This window comes from Zootoca vivipara, chromosome 2 (assembly GCF_965207765.1).
Source record: "Zootoca vivipara chromosome 2, rZooViv2.hap1.1, whole genome shotgun sequence".
NCBI lineage: Eukaryota > Metazoa > Chordata > Lepidosauria > Squamata > Lacertidae > Zootoca > Zootoca vivipara.
In genome coordinates, this window is record NC_142584.1 from 37,624,594 (window position 1) to 37,639,905 (window position 15,312).

The following is a 15,312-nucleotide window of genomic DNA, read 5'->3' on the forward strand; positions in this document are numbered from 1 at the left end:
CCCCCTGCAATGTAAATGTGTGTGTTTAATGCTCTCAATGATTGCTTCCCGGTTGGTAAGGGACTATCTCTGTGTTCCCCCCCATAGCATGGGCGTCCGGGTGATGGACACCTCATGGGTGGCTCGCAGAGGCACCTCCTCCATAGTTCGTAAGGCATCCTCCACCCCTCCTGCCATGCAGCCCCCCGCTCCGCCTTCCGATCTTGCTGCTACTCCTCAGTCACCAATTCCTGAGCAATCTCTTGACATTTCAGCTACTCCCTCCCTAACTCCAACTAGCTTCGGTTTCCCGCCAGGGGCTGAGAGAGCAAGGTAAGTGCTGGAGGGCAGCGCAAGCAGCTGCCACTGTGTTCTGTGGTCCTGGAAGTCTCTGTGGACACGTCTTCCACCCCCCCCCACCTGCATGGGCCCTCTTTAGTTACGCTTCTGCTTTCACTTTGCAAGTGTGTGTGTTTGTTTGTTTGTGTGTGTGTGTGTTTGGACGAGAGAGAATTGAGGCACAAAATAATATTTTCCTGTGGTGCAACTGAATGTGAGCATTTTTAAACAAAACAAAACAGATCTGTCTGCTCCAAAGATTTGAGACTGGCAGAGAGACTGGAGCCAAGAATAGTAACATAGAACAAAATTATTTTCCTGATTTTGCGCTACAGAGACTGGGCAGACCCTCCTATTTTGCCACCACCTCCTGTTGGAATTTGGCACCAGCAGCACGGAGAGGCGTATTCTGACCTGGTATTTTATTTATATCCACCTAGACTTCCCATGGTGAGCTGTCCTCAGCTAAGGGAAAGGTCTGGCTCTGCCTACAGATTTTAGGGCCCAGCTGCATCCAGCTGCCATGTTGTCATTGTCAGTCCTGGATTTCCAGACCTAATGCAAGACTTGTGTTATTTTGTGCTGTGGATTCATTCGTAAGGGTCAGCTCTGTGACTTCCCATGTTTGCCATAGTCATATGTGCAGAGAGTAGGGGATTATCCATAGGGGGGGGGGTATCATGCATATGTTTCTGGTCTGTGCTTCTGCCATAGATGTGCTCCCTGCTGAAAGCAAGCATGGAATTAGACGTTTAATGCATTGCATGTCAACATACCCACTAAAAGCAGGGGAGGGAGTGGGACATGCATGGGAATAAGAAGCCGGCAAAACCATCCACAAAGGCAGGCACTTTCTGTTGCACATATTCTCACAAAACAGGAAGAAATATGAGCTAAATCTGAACTGAGATCCCTGATGTTAAAAAAAAAATCTGTGTTTTCACTGGCAAGAAGAGAGATTTATTCCCACCCTTGCTACCTCTCCAGCCTGTGGGCTCCAATAATCGACAGCATTCATCCTGTCCTGCAGGATCCACCATTTGCAGTCTTTTCTTTTGACTTTCTATGACATTCCTGGTTCTTTCTCAACTTCAGTTTTTCCAGGCTTGTTCCTTTCCAGTAAATTGGCAAGCGCCAATTTAGGTGGCTCTCTTCATGCTTTTTTTGCACTTCTCTGTTTGTGAGCTCACATTAGTCCAGGGAAAGAGTCCAAGAAAGAAGGATGGGGGCAAAGTCAAGCCCTTGATAGAAGGACATGCAACTTCATTAGAACTCATTCCATGCTTCCTTGCCTCCCCTGGGGTCTCCCTCACCTGCAATTGCATACCTCACACTTTGGAAAGAGTCCAGGATAAATAACACAGCAAACCTTGATGCTTGCCTGGCATTGCATCTCAGTACACTGTCCCACGGTTTTCTCTGCCATGCTTTCTTCAGATCACTAGTTCTCAATCCAATATTTGCTTAGGGTAACCTGGCTTCCCGGTGTAATGAGGCAGCAGGTTCTACTATGCAGAGTGACCCACTTGTCTAGTGACGGATTAGTTTGTCCTGAGTTATTGACAAGAGTTATCAATTTTCTGAATTGTGGGGGACCTTGAATTCCATGGTGAACCCTCAAATGCCCCCTGGCTTGGTTTTATTTTCAAATTAGCATTCACTGTATGGGCTAAATCCAACCCCATAGATACCCATTTCCTTCATATGGAGGAACATTTTCCTTATGGGATATTCCTCCTCCCCCAAGCCCCTACACACACACGCACACACAACAAGCCCCTGAGGCAAAACCACCACTCAGGACAACTGGCATCTAGAGATGTTTTCCAGATCTCCCCATACAACTGTTTAGGAATAGGTGATGTTGGCAAGGCCGACTTTGCACAGGCCTAGCATCTGTTTTTCAGCAGATGAAGTTTCCAAGTGTCATTTTCTACATTTGGGTGGCTCATGAGAGATAAACCAGAAACCCAGGCCTGGCGCTGTCAGCTCAGGAAGGTGGGGACTGCTGCCCCAGCCACTGTGTACCTTGCAGTTGGGGAGCCCCTCTTGCTTTCCTTGAATTTTTGGTTGTTGTTCTCTCTTCTTCTTCTTCTCTCCCCCGCCCCCACCCCAACCCTCTCCTGGCAAATGCTTATGGGCTGTTTTCGAAACTCCTGTTCCGTTCTTCCCTGTACAAACGCTCTCTGCTCTCTTTTTGTTTTTGTTTTGTTGTTTTGGACATTTGCAGCACGGATGGTGTGTCGTCTAGTTGGTCGGATTCCTGTTACATCTACCCATCCCCTGAGGACGACAAGCCTCCCCCATACCCCTGCTACTCATCCTTCCACCACCACCACCACCACCCCAAGACTGGTCCATGCGCTAGGCCGGAGCCCCCCTTGCCGCTGTACCGGTGGCCAGGGTACAGCCAAACGCTGCCTCCCCCTTCCTCCTCCTCCTCTTCTTCCTCTCCCTCCCCTCAGCAGCTTGACATTAACTCTAACCCGAAACCGTATTTCCTGCACCTCCCTAAGCAGAGCTCCTTCACAGAGTTGCATGGTCCTGAGACTAACCTCTCCTCCGTCTACATGAAACCCCCCCTCACCTTATCCAAACCCGATCCTCCTGGCACTCCTTACAGCTCCCATATGTCAGTCTCTCCCCCCTGGGTCAGCTGCACCTGTGCCAGAGACAGAGGAACCGGGCTCACTAGGTAAATAACCTCTTATTTGACAAATGCTCTTGCAAATTGGGCACGGTGGTGGAAGGGTGAGCACCACTTGCTTGCCACGTACCAGAGGTCTACGCACAGGGACGATGCCTAGGCCCTCCACGCCTCCTCGGCAGACAAATGAGGCCTTCCACATTGGCCCTCCACATTGCTACAGATCTCCTGCAGAGGACTTCAGCTGTATCAGCTGATGGAGCCTGAAAGGGAGGCAGTTCCTTGAAGCCAAATCCAGGCTTAAAATAGCTTTAGTTGGTCACCTTTCTTCCCCTGAGAAGTGAAGTTCTGAGACATGCCCAAAGTGCCCTGTAAGAGAATTTTCAACACCGTCCCCAAATTACAATTCCCAAAATTCCTTGGGGAAACTATAACAGCCATGGAATCCCACATCACACCCTTTGAATCATTTTGTCTGCACAAATGTTGCAGTTTGCCAGATGGAACAACCCTCCCTTTCCTTCCCCTTTCCCACACACGCCGGGGCCAATTTTGACAGGCTCAGGGAGCACACAATGAGGGTGGGGAAAGCCCCATTGCACAAGCAGTGTATGTTGCACAGAACCTCTGCTTAAAGGGCTATAAAGGTGAATTCCATACAATAGATACATCTACAGCTTGGGTTAGCATTTAGTGTCAATAGCACCCAACCAACCAGCCCTTTCTTTGGACCCCAAGTTGCAAAGACTTACATCAGAAGTGGGGATTCTGTGGCCTTTCAGATGCTGTTGCTGCACCAAAGCTCCTATCATCTCTGTCAACAGTCCATGCCAACTGAGGCTGATGGGAACTGGAGTTCAACAACGTGAGGGGGGGGGCACATGTTTGCCCAGCCTTGTATTACAAGATTTTGAGTTGGGCCCCAAACAGCTGTGCCAGTCCAATAGCTTCTCTGGGGCCAACCTATTTAGAGGTGCAGGGGGCACCCACCTCGGCCTGGCAAACGTTGAGGCCTTCACCATCCAGGTCTCCAATTACCGCATTGAGTTTCTTGGTCTAGCCAATCACCTTGAGTAGCACCGTTCTTGCCACAGATTATTTGTGACAAACACCCTCCCCTCAGTTCCCTCACTGAGGTAAACCATGGCTCGCCACACTGCCTTGGGGTTGGTGGCCACTTGTAAGCTAAGCGCAAAGGAACAAACTTGGACAACTGACATGGCCTCAAGTTCAGCATAACAAGTTCACGCCTTAAATCTGTGAGGTGCTCCAACCCATCCCCACCACGAGGAACAGATTGTATTGCTGCTGCTGCTCCTCCTGCCCCACCTGTCCCACAGAGTGGTCTCTCTGGAAAACGGCTTCCCTCCATTTTGTTTTGTCTCATTGCTGTGTACAGAGTGACTGAGAGGGCGGCAGTGCCATTCATGCTCTAGTCATGCTCCAATCTGCTTTTGAAGGTGGATGTGCAAGTTTGTCTGGTCCTTTGGGCGTATGTTCGGGAGCAAGGCATCAAAACGCTTTGCTTTGCAAGCATCATTGGCTTATCATAGCGGAGGGTTATGGGTCTGCAACCTGGGACTGTGGGGCAGGAGCAGGGGGAGGCCATGGGAGAGGGGGATTTTTGCACTTAAGATGCCCTTCGTACAAAGGGGCTCATGACTGCTGCTTCTTGTCCACCTTTTGTTTCTTTTTAGCACACTAAAAACCAAGGAACTCTCTCCTGTTTCTGGGCAGAAAGGGAGCCCGGTTTGTGGCCCTGCAGCACCATGTGGGACCACACAGCAGTTGCCTGGTCTCACACAGCAGCTGTCCACAGAACAGAGCCCACACGCTCTGCGGAAAGGTAGGTATTCACACCTCAATAGGGCAACAGGAGTGGGTTCAGCTGGGTGAAATGAACAAAGCAACAACTATCTCTCCCTCCTACCCTCTCTCCCTCCTCCCCTCTCTCTTTTAGTGTGCTAACGACACAATTTAATTCCACTAGTTAACTGACTGCTTTTTGGCCAGGGCTCCTGTTTTCTCTGTGGGCAACTGCAATGACCACATATTATTACCGGTAGTTCTCCTTTCTGGTGTCCTCATAAGACTGAGAAATCTGGTAGGAAAGTTCCTGCCACGTACACTTGAAATCTTGTCTAAGAAATAAAGTCACTAGAATGAGCAAGTGGGGTCCATTGGACAGTTAACCTGGAGGACGTAAACATTTTTGAGCTAGGTTCAAGCCCTACTTCTGCTTTGCATCACCATAGCACTAAGGAGATTGTTCCATCAACGCAAGCATTTCTAGTTGACTGATGGAACAATCTCCACTCCCCTTGTACACTGTTTTGTGAATTCTCCTAACCCTCTGGAACAGATTTAATGGAGTACAAGGGTAGGAAGTCCCATTGCGCTAGCAGAGAGTGCTTCTGTTGGCTTCCACTAGTACAGTGAGTTGGGTAAATATGGTCCGTTGTCTGTTGTCTCTTCCAGACATGACTTCCCATGAGCACAGGTTGCCCTTAGGCCTGCGCTTCCATTCACCAGGGCTCAAGCAGGTCTGATGGTTGTAGCCAGTAGTAAAAAGCTCACCTGGCCTCCCAGTGATGAATGACACTCAGCCGTATCTGTGTGTTTGTATGTGTGTCTCTTTCTCTCTCGTCTTCTGCAGTTTCAAAGAAGCTGACCCCCATCCCTGCCAAGGTTCCTTACGGCCAGTCAGGTGGTATGTCCGATCAGTCTACGGGGCAGCCGTCCCCTGCCAGCCTTTCTCCCACCCCACCAAGCACCCCATCACCCTATGGACTGAGTTACCCACCAGGCTACTCCCTGGGCTCGGGCCCACTCTCCCCGGCAGCTGCTCCTTCTCTGTCTTCTCCTCCTTCCCTGACGAGCACTTTAACCAAATCTCGGCCCACCCCTAAGCCACGACAGAGGCCCACGCTGCCACCTCCACAGCCTCCCACATCAAACGCATCCGGCTCTAGTCCGCAGTCCACGGAGCACACAGTACTTGACGGCATGTCCCCCGGGGAGAGCATGTCCACAGGTAACAAAGCAGTGGCAGAGGGACAGCACTCTAGGGGGGTGGGGGGTTGCTAGCAGAGACAGAGTGGAGGAGGGAGCAGTGTATGGGCAGGGCTTGCCAACATGGCGCCCTCCAGTTGTTGCGGGCAGAACAACTTGCATCATCCTTGAACTTTGAGGATGATGGGAGTTGTGGTCCTGGATATCCAAAGGGCACTGTTGGCTTAGGGGGAAGTTCCAGGTCTACCTTTTGATTGCTTAAGGCACAGCTGCCAAGAAGCACTGCAGAGCCAAGAGCAAAAGGTAGGAACAACCAGTGCAGAGAACCATAATCCAGTCACGATTGAGGGTAGAGTTTCCTGGTGGCACGGTCCTTCATTTTTTCCTGTATTCCACAGGCAAGTGGCAAAGCAACAATTGAGCTATGCTGTACATAAATTCCGGTGCTTGTCACCTACTTAATCACTCAAGCAGGAAGTGATTGCCATTCAAAACAGGATTCTGAAACTACCTGAGAAGCAAGGCCAAAATTCAAGTGTTGCATTTAGAACAAAATATCAAGGGGTAAATTGTATACACGACGAGGGAGTGAGGATCACCTTCCAATTCCAGGTCATATGTAGTGAGTTAAGTGAGCTGAGCTAAAATGCTGCTTGAGGATGATCTGGAAGGGAATACAGTACTTTGAATGTGAAAGCAGAGCATAACACAGAGCTTTTTAGCTGGGGATATAGCCTTTCCAGACAAAAGGGACCTTGCGCAAGTGCTGCTAATCCCTTCTCCCTCTGAAAATGCAACTCTTCCTCCATGTTTCGCTCTGGGTCCTGCTACGATGGACATAGGTCATTACTTTCTGATGTGATTCATATCTCTTGCTCTGCATAGCAAGGCCGGGGAACCTATTTCAAGCAGAGGGCCACATTTCCTTCTGGGTGACCTTCCCCGAGGGCCACCTGGCAGGGACAAAAGTAGGCACAGCAATAAATGCAGATTCTGCCTTTGTACAAGAGGCCGATTTCGACACACACACCGCTCTCTCTGTCCTCCATCCATGGAAGCAAAGAGGCATTGTCAGAGTTCAAGGGCCTATTCCAGCCAGGCAAAAGCCCTCGAGGAAGGTGAGAAGCAAGGCTGGTGAAGGGTGGAGAGTGTGCCCTGGGAAGAGTTCCAAAGGCCAAAGAAAAGGCCTAGAGAACTGCATTGGGCCCCCAGGCCAAAGGTTCCCCATCACTGCTGCGCAGCTATTTTGCCTTTTTTTAACCCCCTTCTTCCCTTCCCCCTCCCAGGCTGTGCATTCATGATTTCAAATGCTAGACTGCACATCTTCAGTAAAAAAAATTAACAGTGCTATTTTCCATCTTGTACGGAAGGGATTGCCACTTGAGGTGCCTAAGCAGTAAAATATCACTGAGGGCAAAATATGTTTATTAACCTTGGGAAACCAGAGTGTCTAGAAAGGCCTTCCACAGTCCAGCAGAGTCTCTTGAGAGAGGCAGCAGTTCAGCCTTCGTTTGGGAATTTCAAATATGGCTAGAAATGCAGGAGCAGAACAAAACTGGTCCGCTCTTTGGCGCATCCTGTCTCCGCGCAGGGCTCTATTCCTTGGGTGGCTGCAGCTTTTGATCTGGAGGTCAATAGCCAATCTTTGTGTCCCAGGGCAGAGTAGAGGCACAGCTAGCAGGCAAAGTCTCAAAACTCAGGGGTGCTTTGACTGTACCTAACTCCAGGATGACCTGTGCTTTTGATCAACTGGTCCCTGTTCTTTTGAAGGCCTGGGGCCTCCAAAACATTGGGGAAGGGTCAACTGCAGTCCGTTCTGGACATGTGGGCCAATTGTGCTTTGGGGATGGCCACGTCTGTGTGGGTTTTGTGTCTCCAGCTTCCCGCTGGTGGGTTTTTTTGGTAGACAGGTGCAACTGCTCTGACTTGGAGGTCTCGTTGTGTACTATTTTTTTTGTTTTGTCTTTGTTGCTTTTCCTGTTTCTCTTCTGTTCCTTTCTCCCAATCCTACCATTGTGTCCCTGCAGCTGTTTGAGGCTCGTGATGCAATATTGGATAGGTGTGAGGGGAATGCTCAGGGTAAGCTGGAGTCCCTGCCCTCCTCCCTGAACCTTCTGCCACTACTGCTGCTGCTGCTGCTGCTGCCAATGTCACCTCCACCCCCCCCTGGCCCCCGTGCCTTTCCTCACAGAGTCACCCTCACCCGCCTACCCCATCTCGCTGGCCTTGCATGGGGCACGCTGATCCAGAACTGCATGGCTGCTCAAGCCTGCTCTCCACTCCCAAGCTGAATGATAATGATGTCATTAGTAAACTTGTGGGGGGGGTGCTTCTCACTTGGCCTTTCATACCTGGTGTGTGTGTGTGTGTGTGTGTGTGTGTGTGTGTGTGTGTGTGTGTTTAAATATATATATCTATATATGCAGACATTCAACTAATTCCTTTCCAAGCCATGGGATTCACTGGCTCCTACCTAACCTTGCTAGCCCCTTTCTTACCAACGTGACTTTCTCCCTCTCCCATTCCATGTGTTATTTCCAAAGGGATGTCATGATATTGCCATTAATGAATATTAATGGCAGTTGTTTGTCGTGGGTGAAGCCAAAGGGGCAACCCAGGAGCAGGCTCTGCGGGATCTTCTTCTCCCCCAAGTAAGGATGCTGTGACCGCAGCTGAAATCCAGCAACATCTGGAGGAACTGAGGTTCCCCACTCCTGCTTTTTACACTATGAAGGTCCTCAGCTCAGCTGAAAAGCCTAGCAAATCACCCTTCGTTCTCAAGTACATCTCCCACAGCTGATTTAGAGTTGCTTCCCCATTCCTATTCATGGGTAAATGCTCTCAGAAGTAATATCATATTATGAGTGTGGTTTTTCCTCAGTTCAGTATGCAAGGATCCCATGCAGCTTGCAGGTTCACTTATCCTGTCTCACAAGTAACCATGTGGAAGCTATTCCTTTGCTTCCGAGAGAAGTAGTGACTTTCATTGCTTAAAATTATACATAGTGTGACATGCTCCTCCCTGGCTAGGTGGGGACTGTCTACATCTTAATTGAAATAGGAGGCTTGTCTGACTGGAAAGCAAGGGGGGGTGAACAGGATGTTTTGTCATAGCCTATTTGTGTCTTGTGGAGCTCTGGGGAGAGGTCATGGCTGTGCATGGGATGTTGTCATTTTGGTAAATCTGGATGCTTTTGTTTATCAACAGATAAGTAAGCCTACTCTGTCCTAATTGCACATAGTCTTCAGATCAGCTGTTTGGAGGACTTGTCCATCAATTCTTAGCCACTTTGGCCACACCGTGGAGTTACTTCATATGATTTGTGAAAGAGGCATTTAGAGCATACCCATCATGGGATTATGCTGTGAACACTGTATCATCCAGAGGAGAGATTTGTGTGTGTACTTTGGCTGCTGGGCATGTGCTTACCTGTGGGCCCACAAATATTCTTGCCTCCTTCAGAGATATGGGGAGATTTGGTAGGCACATTTTGAACATCTTTTTCACATCTTGAGGAGTGGCCCCAAATGAGATTTAGGAAAGAGCTGCCTTTCCTTTATTCAATGCCCCATTGGATTAAGCAAGGACCAAAAAGATTCTGCTCTGCGGAGACATGTATTTAACAATATCCCTTGTCATTTCTCCAATTGACTAGCTCTTCAGGGTGGTTTTACACATTTATAAGCCAACCTTGTCATTTGGTCCAGATGTGCAAATAAGTTAAATATTTTACTTATTTCTGATAGCATGTCTATGGATAGTAAGCCACCAAAAAGCACATGTAATAGAAAAGTGAACCTTGAGAAGTTGAATGGGATACTTGCCACTTAGGGGCACAAGCAGAGGGAACAGAGATGCTAAATTCTAGGTGTAAAGTACTGGCTGCCTAGATTCCTTCATTAGAGGGAACCGTTTTCAGCAAGGCTGAGCTAAGGGGGACAGCAAAGGTGTCCAGGCAGCTTTGGCAAATTTTGTCTTGTTGATACCCCCTTGCCAAATGAGATTGGGGTCTTGGGTTCTTTCGCCTAAAGATATTTAAAGCAACTTTGAAAGTAACTTCTCAATTCAGTATCCTTCAAGTGATTTGCCTGCCTGCCTGCCCACGTACCTGTATGCTAAGTCATTTGTGGCACATGGGTGGTGAAAGTGGGAGGAGGACTGGGAGGGAAACTGTCTCCCCATTTCCAAACTCTTTCCTGCATGGTTGCCTGGACATTTTCTCTCACAACAGATGGCAATCCAGGTTGCTATTTACAGGCCCATGGTTAAGACTAGGTTCGGAAACTGCAGGATATGCTGCTCTCTGCTGCCTTCGGCCCAGAATCTGGTTTGCTGAGCTGTTGTTGAGATTAAGAAGCATGTGGCCTAGACCCCGATTCACGTGTGCTTGTGGGGAAGGGGCAACTATGAAGAATGTTGCAGCAGCAAAAGGCACAAGCCAAGATTATATTATGACATCCCTTTTCTCTGGCATTAACAGGCTCCGAGAACTGTACTTCCTGCTCAGTTTAAAAGTTAAAACGTTGACTATTTTTGCCTGTCTTAATCTGTATATGAACGGGTGGGCAGACGTTGCCTGGAGCAGCATGGTAACTCTCTGTCTCCCTGTGTGTCTGTGCCTGATTGCAGATCTTGCCCACCTTGATATCCCTTCCATCCATGTAGAGGTTGATGCCACACTCCACCTGGACCCACTGGGACAAGTCCAGAGACATCCGGTACAAGGAAAAATCAATTCAGAGGAGGATTCGGAAAGCACCGCCCTATGACACAAAAGCCCCTTGTCCCTCTAATGTGCTCTCTTGTACATATCGGTGCCCCATGAACACTACAGAAGGCGATGTTGTCCAGAGACCTTGTCCGGGGCGGGGCGGGCGGTCTCTCTTCTGGAGTTCCACTTGCCAGCCCCTTTGTGCAAGACTTGACAGACCTGTGGGCCTGGTGCTAACCCTGGCAAAAGGGCATTGCTGGTGCAATTTCCCATTTATTTATTTTTGTCTCCTGTTTGTTTAGCCTTATCCAAATTTTGCCTTTTTGACGTGGTGCCTATTTATCTCCCTTTCAAGCTTTTCGGACCCTCAGACAAAGAATTAAGTCCCACCTGCCCTGTTGGGGAATTCTGGTGTTGTGCACAGGGCAGGAGAGATTCAGGAGCATGGCAGGCTGCTCACCGGCTGAACTCCACCGAAGGCACCCACTGGGTTTTTGGCTTACTGACCTTGGCAGTGTCTTTTGTTCCTTCTGCCTCCTGCTTTTGCTCCGGCTGTCCTTACTCTTTCCACTCCATCTGTGCTGGTTCGTGTATCTCTTCTTTATAGATTGTGGCCAGGGAATGTTTGTTTTAGAAGCTGAGTGGTGGGGGAAGAGAGAGAAAGAGAGACCCACACACACAAGCAGCGGATACCTATATTTTCTTTCAGTCCCTGAAATCCTGATTTCTGAAATACAGCCTTGTGAGTCTCTGTGTATCCACAAGCCTCTAAAGGGAATGGGTGTCTGGCCTCCTCGAATCCTTTACCTTTCCATTTTGCTCCCCTCCTTCTTTCATTGGTGTTTCCTTGACTCCCCCTGGGAAAGAAGCTGGTAGATGGAAGAGGCATCACTCTTGGGGGGGGACACAGGTGTTTGGCAGTGGTCAGAAGCTGGAGGGAGTGGTAGCTGTGGATATGGGTGAGTGGTGGTCTCCTGTATGTCGGGAAGCAGTTACTCAATTAGCAATAAAAGTGTTTCTAAGCATACCTACCCTCCCTGCATTGTGCTGTCAGAAGTGGAACCTGGTCATGTGGAGTTCTTGTTCACCAGCGTCACGGGCTCATTTCCCCCCTTCTCTCTCTGCCGTTGGGCCCCATGTCTAGGTGGCAGCGAAAGGGGAGACAAATACCACCAACAGAATATATGTTTATAGTGGCTCGATTGCAGCTCGTTTAGCCCAGGGTTCGACTGAGGAGGGCAAAGCTCTCAACTGTGCATGCAAAGGCAGGTGTAACCTGTTATCCTTTTAAAAAAAGAGATGAGATATATATATATATATCTGCTGAGATAGATATATATTTGTATATATATAAAAAAGTCTATAAATATATATATATTTGGTTTATTTGGGGCCATTCCATCTGAACGGGTGTACAAATGTACAATGTAAATTTAAAGGCTTATCATAATTCTTCCAACACAGGCATACACACAAACCTTTCCCACCCTTGGATTTATGATAAATGTCTCCAAACACCCTCTATTTTTTTGTGTATGTGTGTTCCCCACCCCAGCAGTGTTTTTGCAAGTCTGGGTGCTCTAGCTTTGCCACAGGCTGTGATAATATGTAGTTCATCACTCTAGGTGGAAGAGGCAGGGAAACAAGTGCAGATTGTTGTTAGAAAGGTGGGGGGAGGAGAGAGGGGGGGTGCGAAATGGTACTCTTAACTGTTCTTTCCAATTCCAGTCACTTGGTGTATTTGCTGCTCAAGCAGGGGGCACTGCCGATTGGTATCTTGTGCTGCATCTTAAAATTACTGGCAAGACAGACCCATCCCAAGCACTGAGCAGCTCCTTTCTCGGGGGGTCTCCTGCTTTCTCCATTTCTGCCCCCACCCCTCCACTTCCCCAATGTATGGTCTCATTAAAGTACGATTAATGACTTTTGTGGTATCTCTGTTTCTCTCGTCTGTTGTTTGCTGGGTTCGGATCAGCAGAGGGGGTGGCTCTTGGCTGCCAACAAGAGATACATGGTGAGACAGGCTTATTCAGCAGCGAAACTTACATTTTTCAGGCCACTTCAGAAATTAAGCTGAAGCCACAGGTACATTTTTAAAAAGCATTTTAATGATCACTTTGGAAGCGCCCCTCCCTTTTTCATTTGCAGACAACTCCCCTTTTACGTAGGGGTTATATCCTGTGGCAAGGGACGTGGGTGGTGCTGTGGTCTAAACCACTGAGCCTAGGGCTTGCCGATCAGAAGGCCGGTGGTTCGAATCCCCGTGATGGGGTGAGCTCCCGTTGCTCGGTCCCTGCTCCTGCCAACCTAGCAGTTCGAAAGCACATCAAAGTGCAAGTAGATAAATAGGTACCGCTCTGACGGGAAGGTAAACGGTGTTTCTGTGCGCTGCTCTGGTTCGCCAGAAGCAGCTTAGTCATGCTGGCCACATGACCCGGAAGCTGTACGCTGGCTCCCTCAGCCAGTAAAGCGAGAGGAGCGCCACAACCCCAGAGTCATCTGCAACTGGACCTAACGGTCATTGGTCCCTTTACCTTTATATCCTGAGGCACCACACATGTAAGTGAAATCACATATATTCGGAACACCATTGGAAAAGCCTGAAAATGCCCTCTAAGCTTCTGGAACCCCCTAAAAAAACCAAAAATCCACCACAATCGCTCCCTCCATCTCTCCACAGGCCTCAAAACATCAGTGCAAAGGCTCGTAGAATTGCTAGATGCTGTTTTTGCACCACCTTTGTCAATTTTTGTGCTCGTTTAGGGCCGTTTTTGCCTCTTTTCATGCCACTTCCAGGTTTGCAGTGATGCACGTGTGCCTTGAACACGCATAACTGATGAATTGCTTGTACTGTTCATATTCACCATTCATCAGTTATAGTTTTCTTGTTTCTCCAGATGGAATGGGAGAAACGCATTTCTACAGCCGGCTGCCTCTGCTACTGGTCTGTATTGTCCTGAGGCTGCTCTTGGAGGCAGCCTGATCAAGAGATGGCTGGTGATGGTCTGGTAGTGTTAACTCTCTCCCTGCCTGCATTCCCTGTCTAACCCACTGTGCTAATGATTTCATGATGCCTAATTGTGAAGCAGTACCATGCCCAGCAGTGGCAGGCGCAAGGAGGGGATAAGGAGCTGGGGAAGTTTGCCAGGCTTTCCCCCAACTTTCTCATGTTGAGTGGGAAATGGCTTTAGGACAAGGGGCAGCTAAAAGCAAGTGTATGTGCAGCAGATGATCACCTAAGGAGAAGAGGAATTGAATAAGGGAGACAGGCCTGTTCATCCTGATCAACGGACCACTTTCCTAGCGGAAGAAGACTTTTATCAGCCCCAACCAGAATGGCAAGTGGTCAGGGATGATGGGAGTGGTATTGTACTACAGAAACATACGAAGGACTACAAGTTCCCCAACACAGCTTTGAAATGTAGGGAAAATCCATTTCCTAATGTGTACGGCACCACCATCAGGGGGAGGCTGAAAAGGTGAGTGGAGAGCTGGCTAAAAATGCCCATCAGATCAAATGCCTATAGGTCACAGGTGACTCACCCATACAAAATGCAGCAATGCCAATGCAGTTACAAAGCTACTTTCCTGAATCCCTGTCATTGGGTTTTCTTTTCTTTTCTAAGAAAACATACTACAAACACATTTTAAAAATGGATTTCTGTATTTCATATGTGTGCAGGGAGCCTCGATAGTGCTCCAAGTGGCACGTGTGCAATCACTTAATGTATCCTGGACCGCTGAGAGAGGTTTTCCATTTCACCACTGCATCCCTAAATAACGTCTGTGCTGCTGGAGCTGTGGGGAAACCAATGTGCCTCTCATATCTGACCTGCTCCCTGGGCCCCTGTTTTTGCCACCGTATCTATTTTAGGGCGAGAGCTCAGTGATTCTCTCTCCTTCCTTAAAGGCCAACAGCTTCCCCCCACCCCCAATGGCTGCCACCAGTGTGTGGTCACTCTGTAAATTTTAACTTTTTTAAAAAAAGTTACACCCTAATTTCTTCCTTTATTCAAGTTACCAACTGCAGATATCCAAGGGCACAGATATACACAGAAACCTTGTTGGCTGTAGGGTGTCTTGGGGCAAATTCAAGCCACAAAAGCTGTAGTTGGCATGTTCAGCATTAAAAAAAAAAAGCTTCCCCCAAAGTGTGACCGACTGACAATTAGTAATGGGTCATTTCAGCATAGCTGCTGATCAGGTGGCAATTTAAGCAAACTCTGCCCCATGAAGAGCCTTATATCTTTTTTCCCTACTCTTGGAAGTGGCAGCAGCCCAGGACCCATCTGCTGCCTGCCAAGCACAATTGTAGGCATCTGCTCTAGCTCCATGGGGATTTCCTTGTTTGTGTGTGTGTGCTCCATCCCAAGTGCCAATGTTCCTGCTATCTCAGACGGACCCAGGATCAAAGCCCAAAGCAAATAACTCATTAGGCACAAGAGGCATCTGCGCTCTTAATAAGGTGGCATGATTAGTTGTTGCATGTCCCATCTGTTCTGGATTTTAAGGACACCTGTGGCAGGCTCTCTGAATAGCCACTGACAATGGCCGCTCTCCCCAAGTTCCTTTGGCATTTCCATACAATTTGGAGGCTTAGCTTGGTCAGAATCGAGTATACTG

At 48.6% G+C, this 15,312-nt stretch overlaps 1 protein-coding gene across 10 annotated transcripts in view; it reads left to right on the forward strand.

The window, feature by feature from the left end:
• The window catches only part of ARHGAP44 (Rho GTPase activating protein 44), a 92,476-nt gene extending 79,864 nt beyond the window's left edge, over nt 1-12,612 (forward strand). For 4 of the 10 annotated variants that reach the window (XM_060271793.2, XM_060271794.2, XM_088661659.1 and 1 more), the window contains 5 exons: nt 88-312; nt 2,549-3,013; nt 4,663-4,811; nt 5,622-5,999; nt 10,608-11,714. In XM_060271793.2, coding sequence (XP_060127776.1) covers nt 88-312; nt 2,549-3,013; nt 4,663-4,811; nt 5,622-5,999; nt 10,608-10,747 — 1,357 coding nt within the window. In that variant the 3' untranslated portion in view covers nt 10,748-11,714. Of the gene's footprint in view, nt 1-87; nt 313-2,548; nt 3,014-4,662; nt 4,812-5,621; nt 6,000-8,004; nt 8,057-10,607 lie in introns of all 10 variants that reach the window. The other 6 variants (XM_060271796.2, XM_060271797.2, XM_060271798.2 and 3 more) reach the window with 6 other exon arrangements.
• The last annotated feature ends 2,700 nt before the right edge of the window (nt 12,613-15,312 follow it).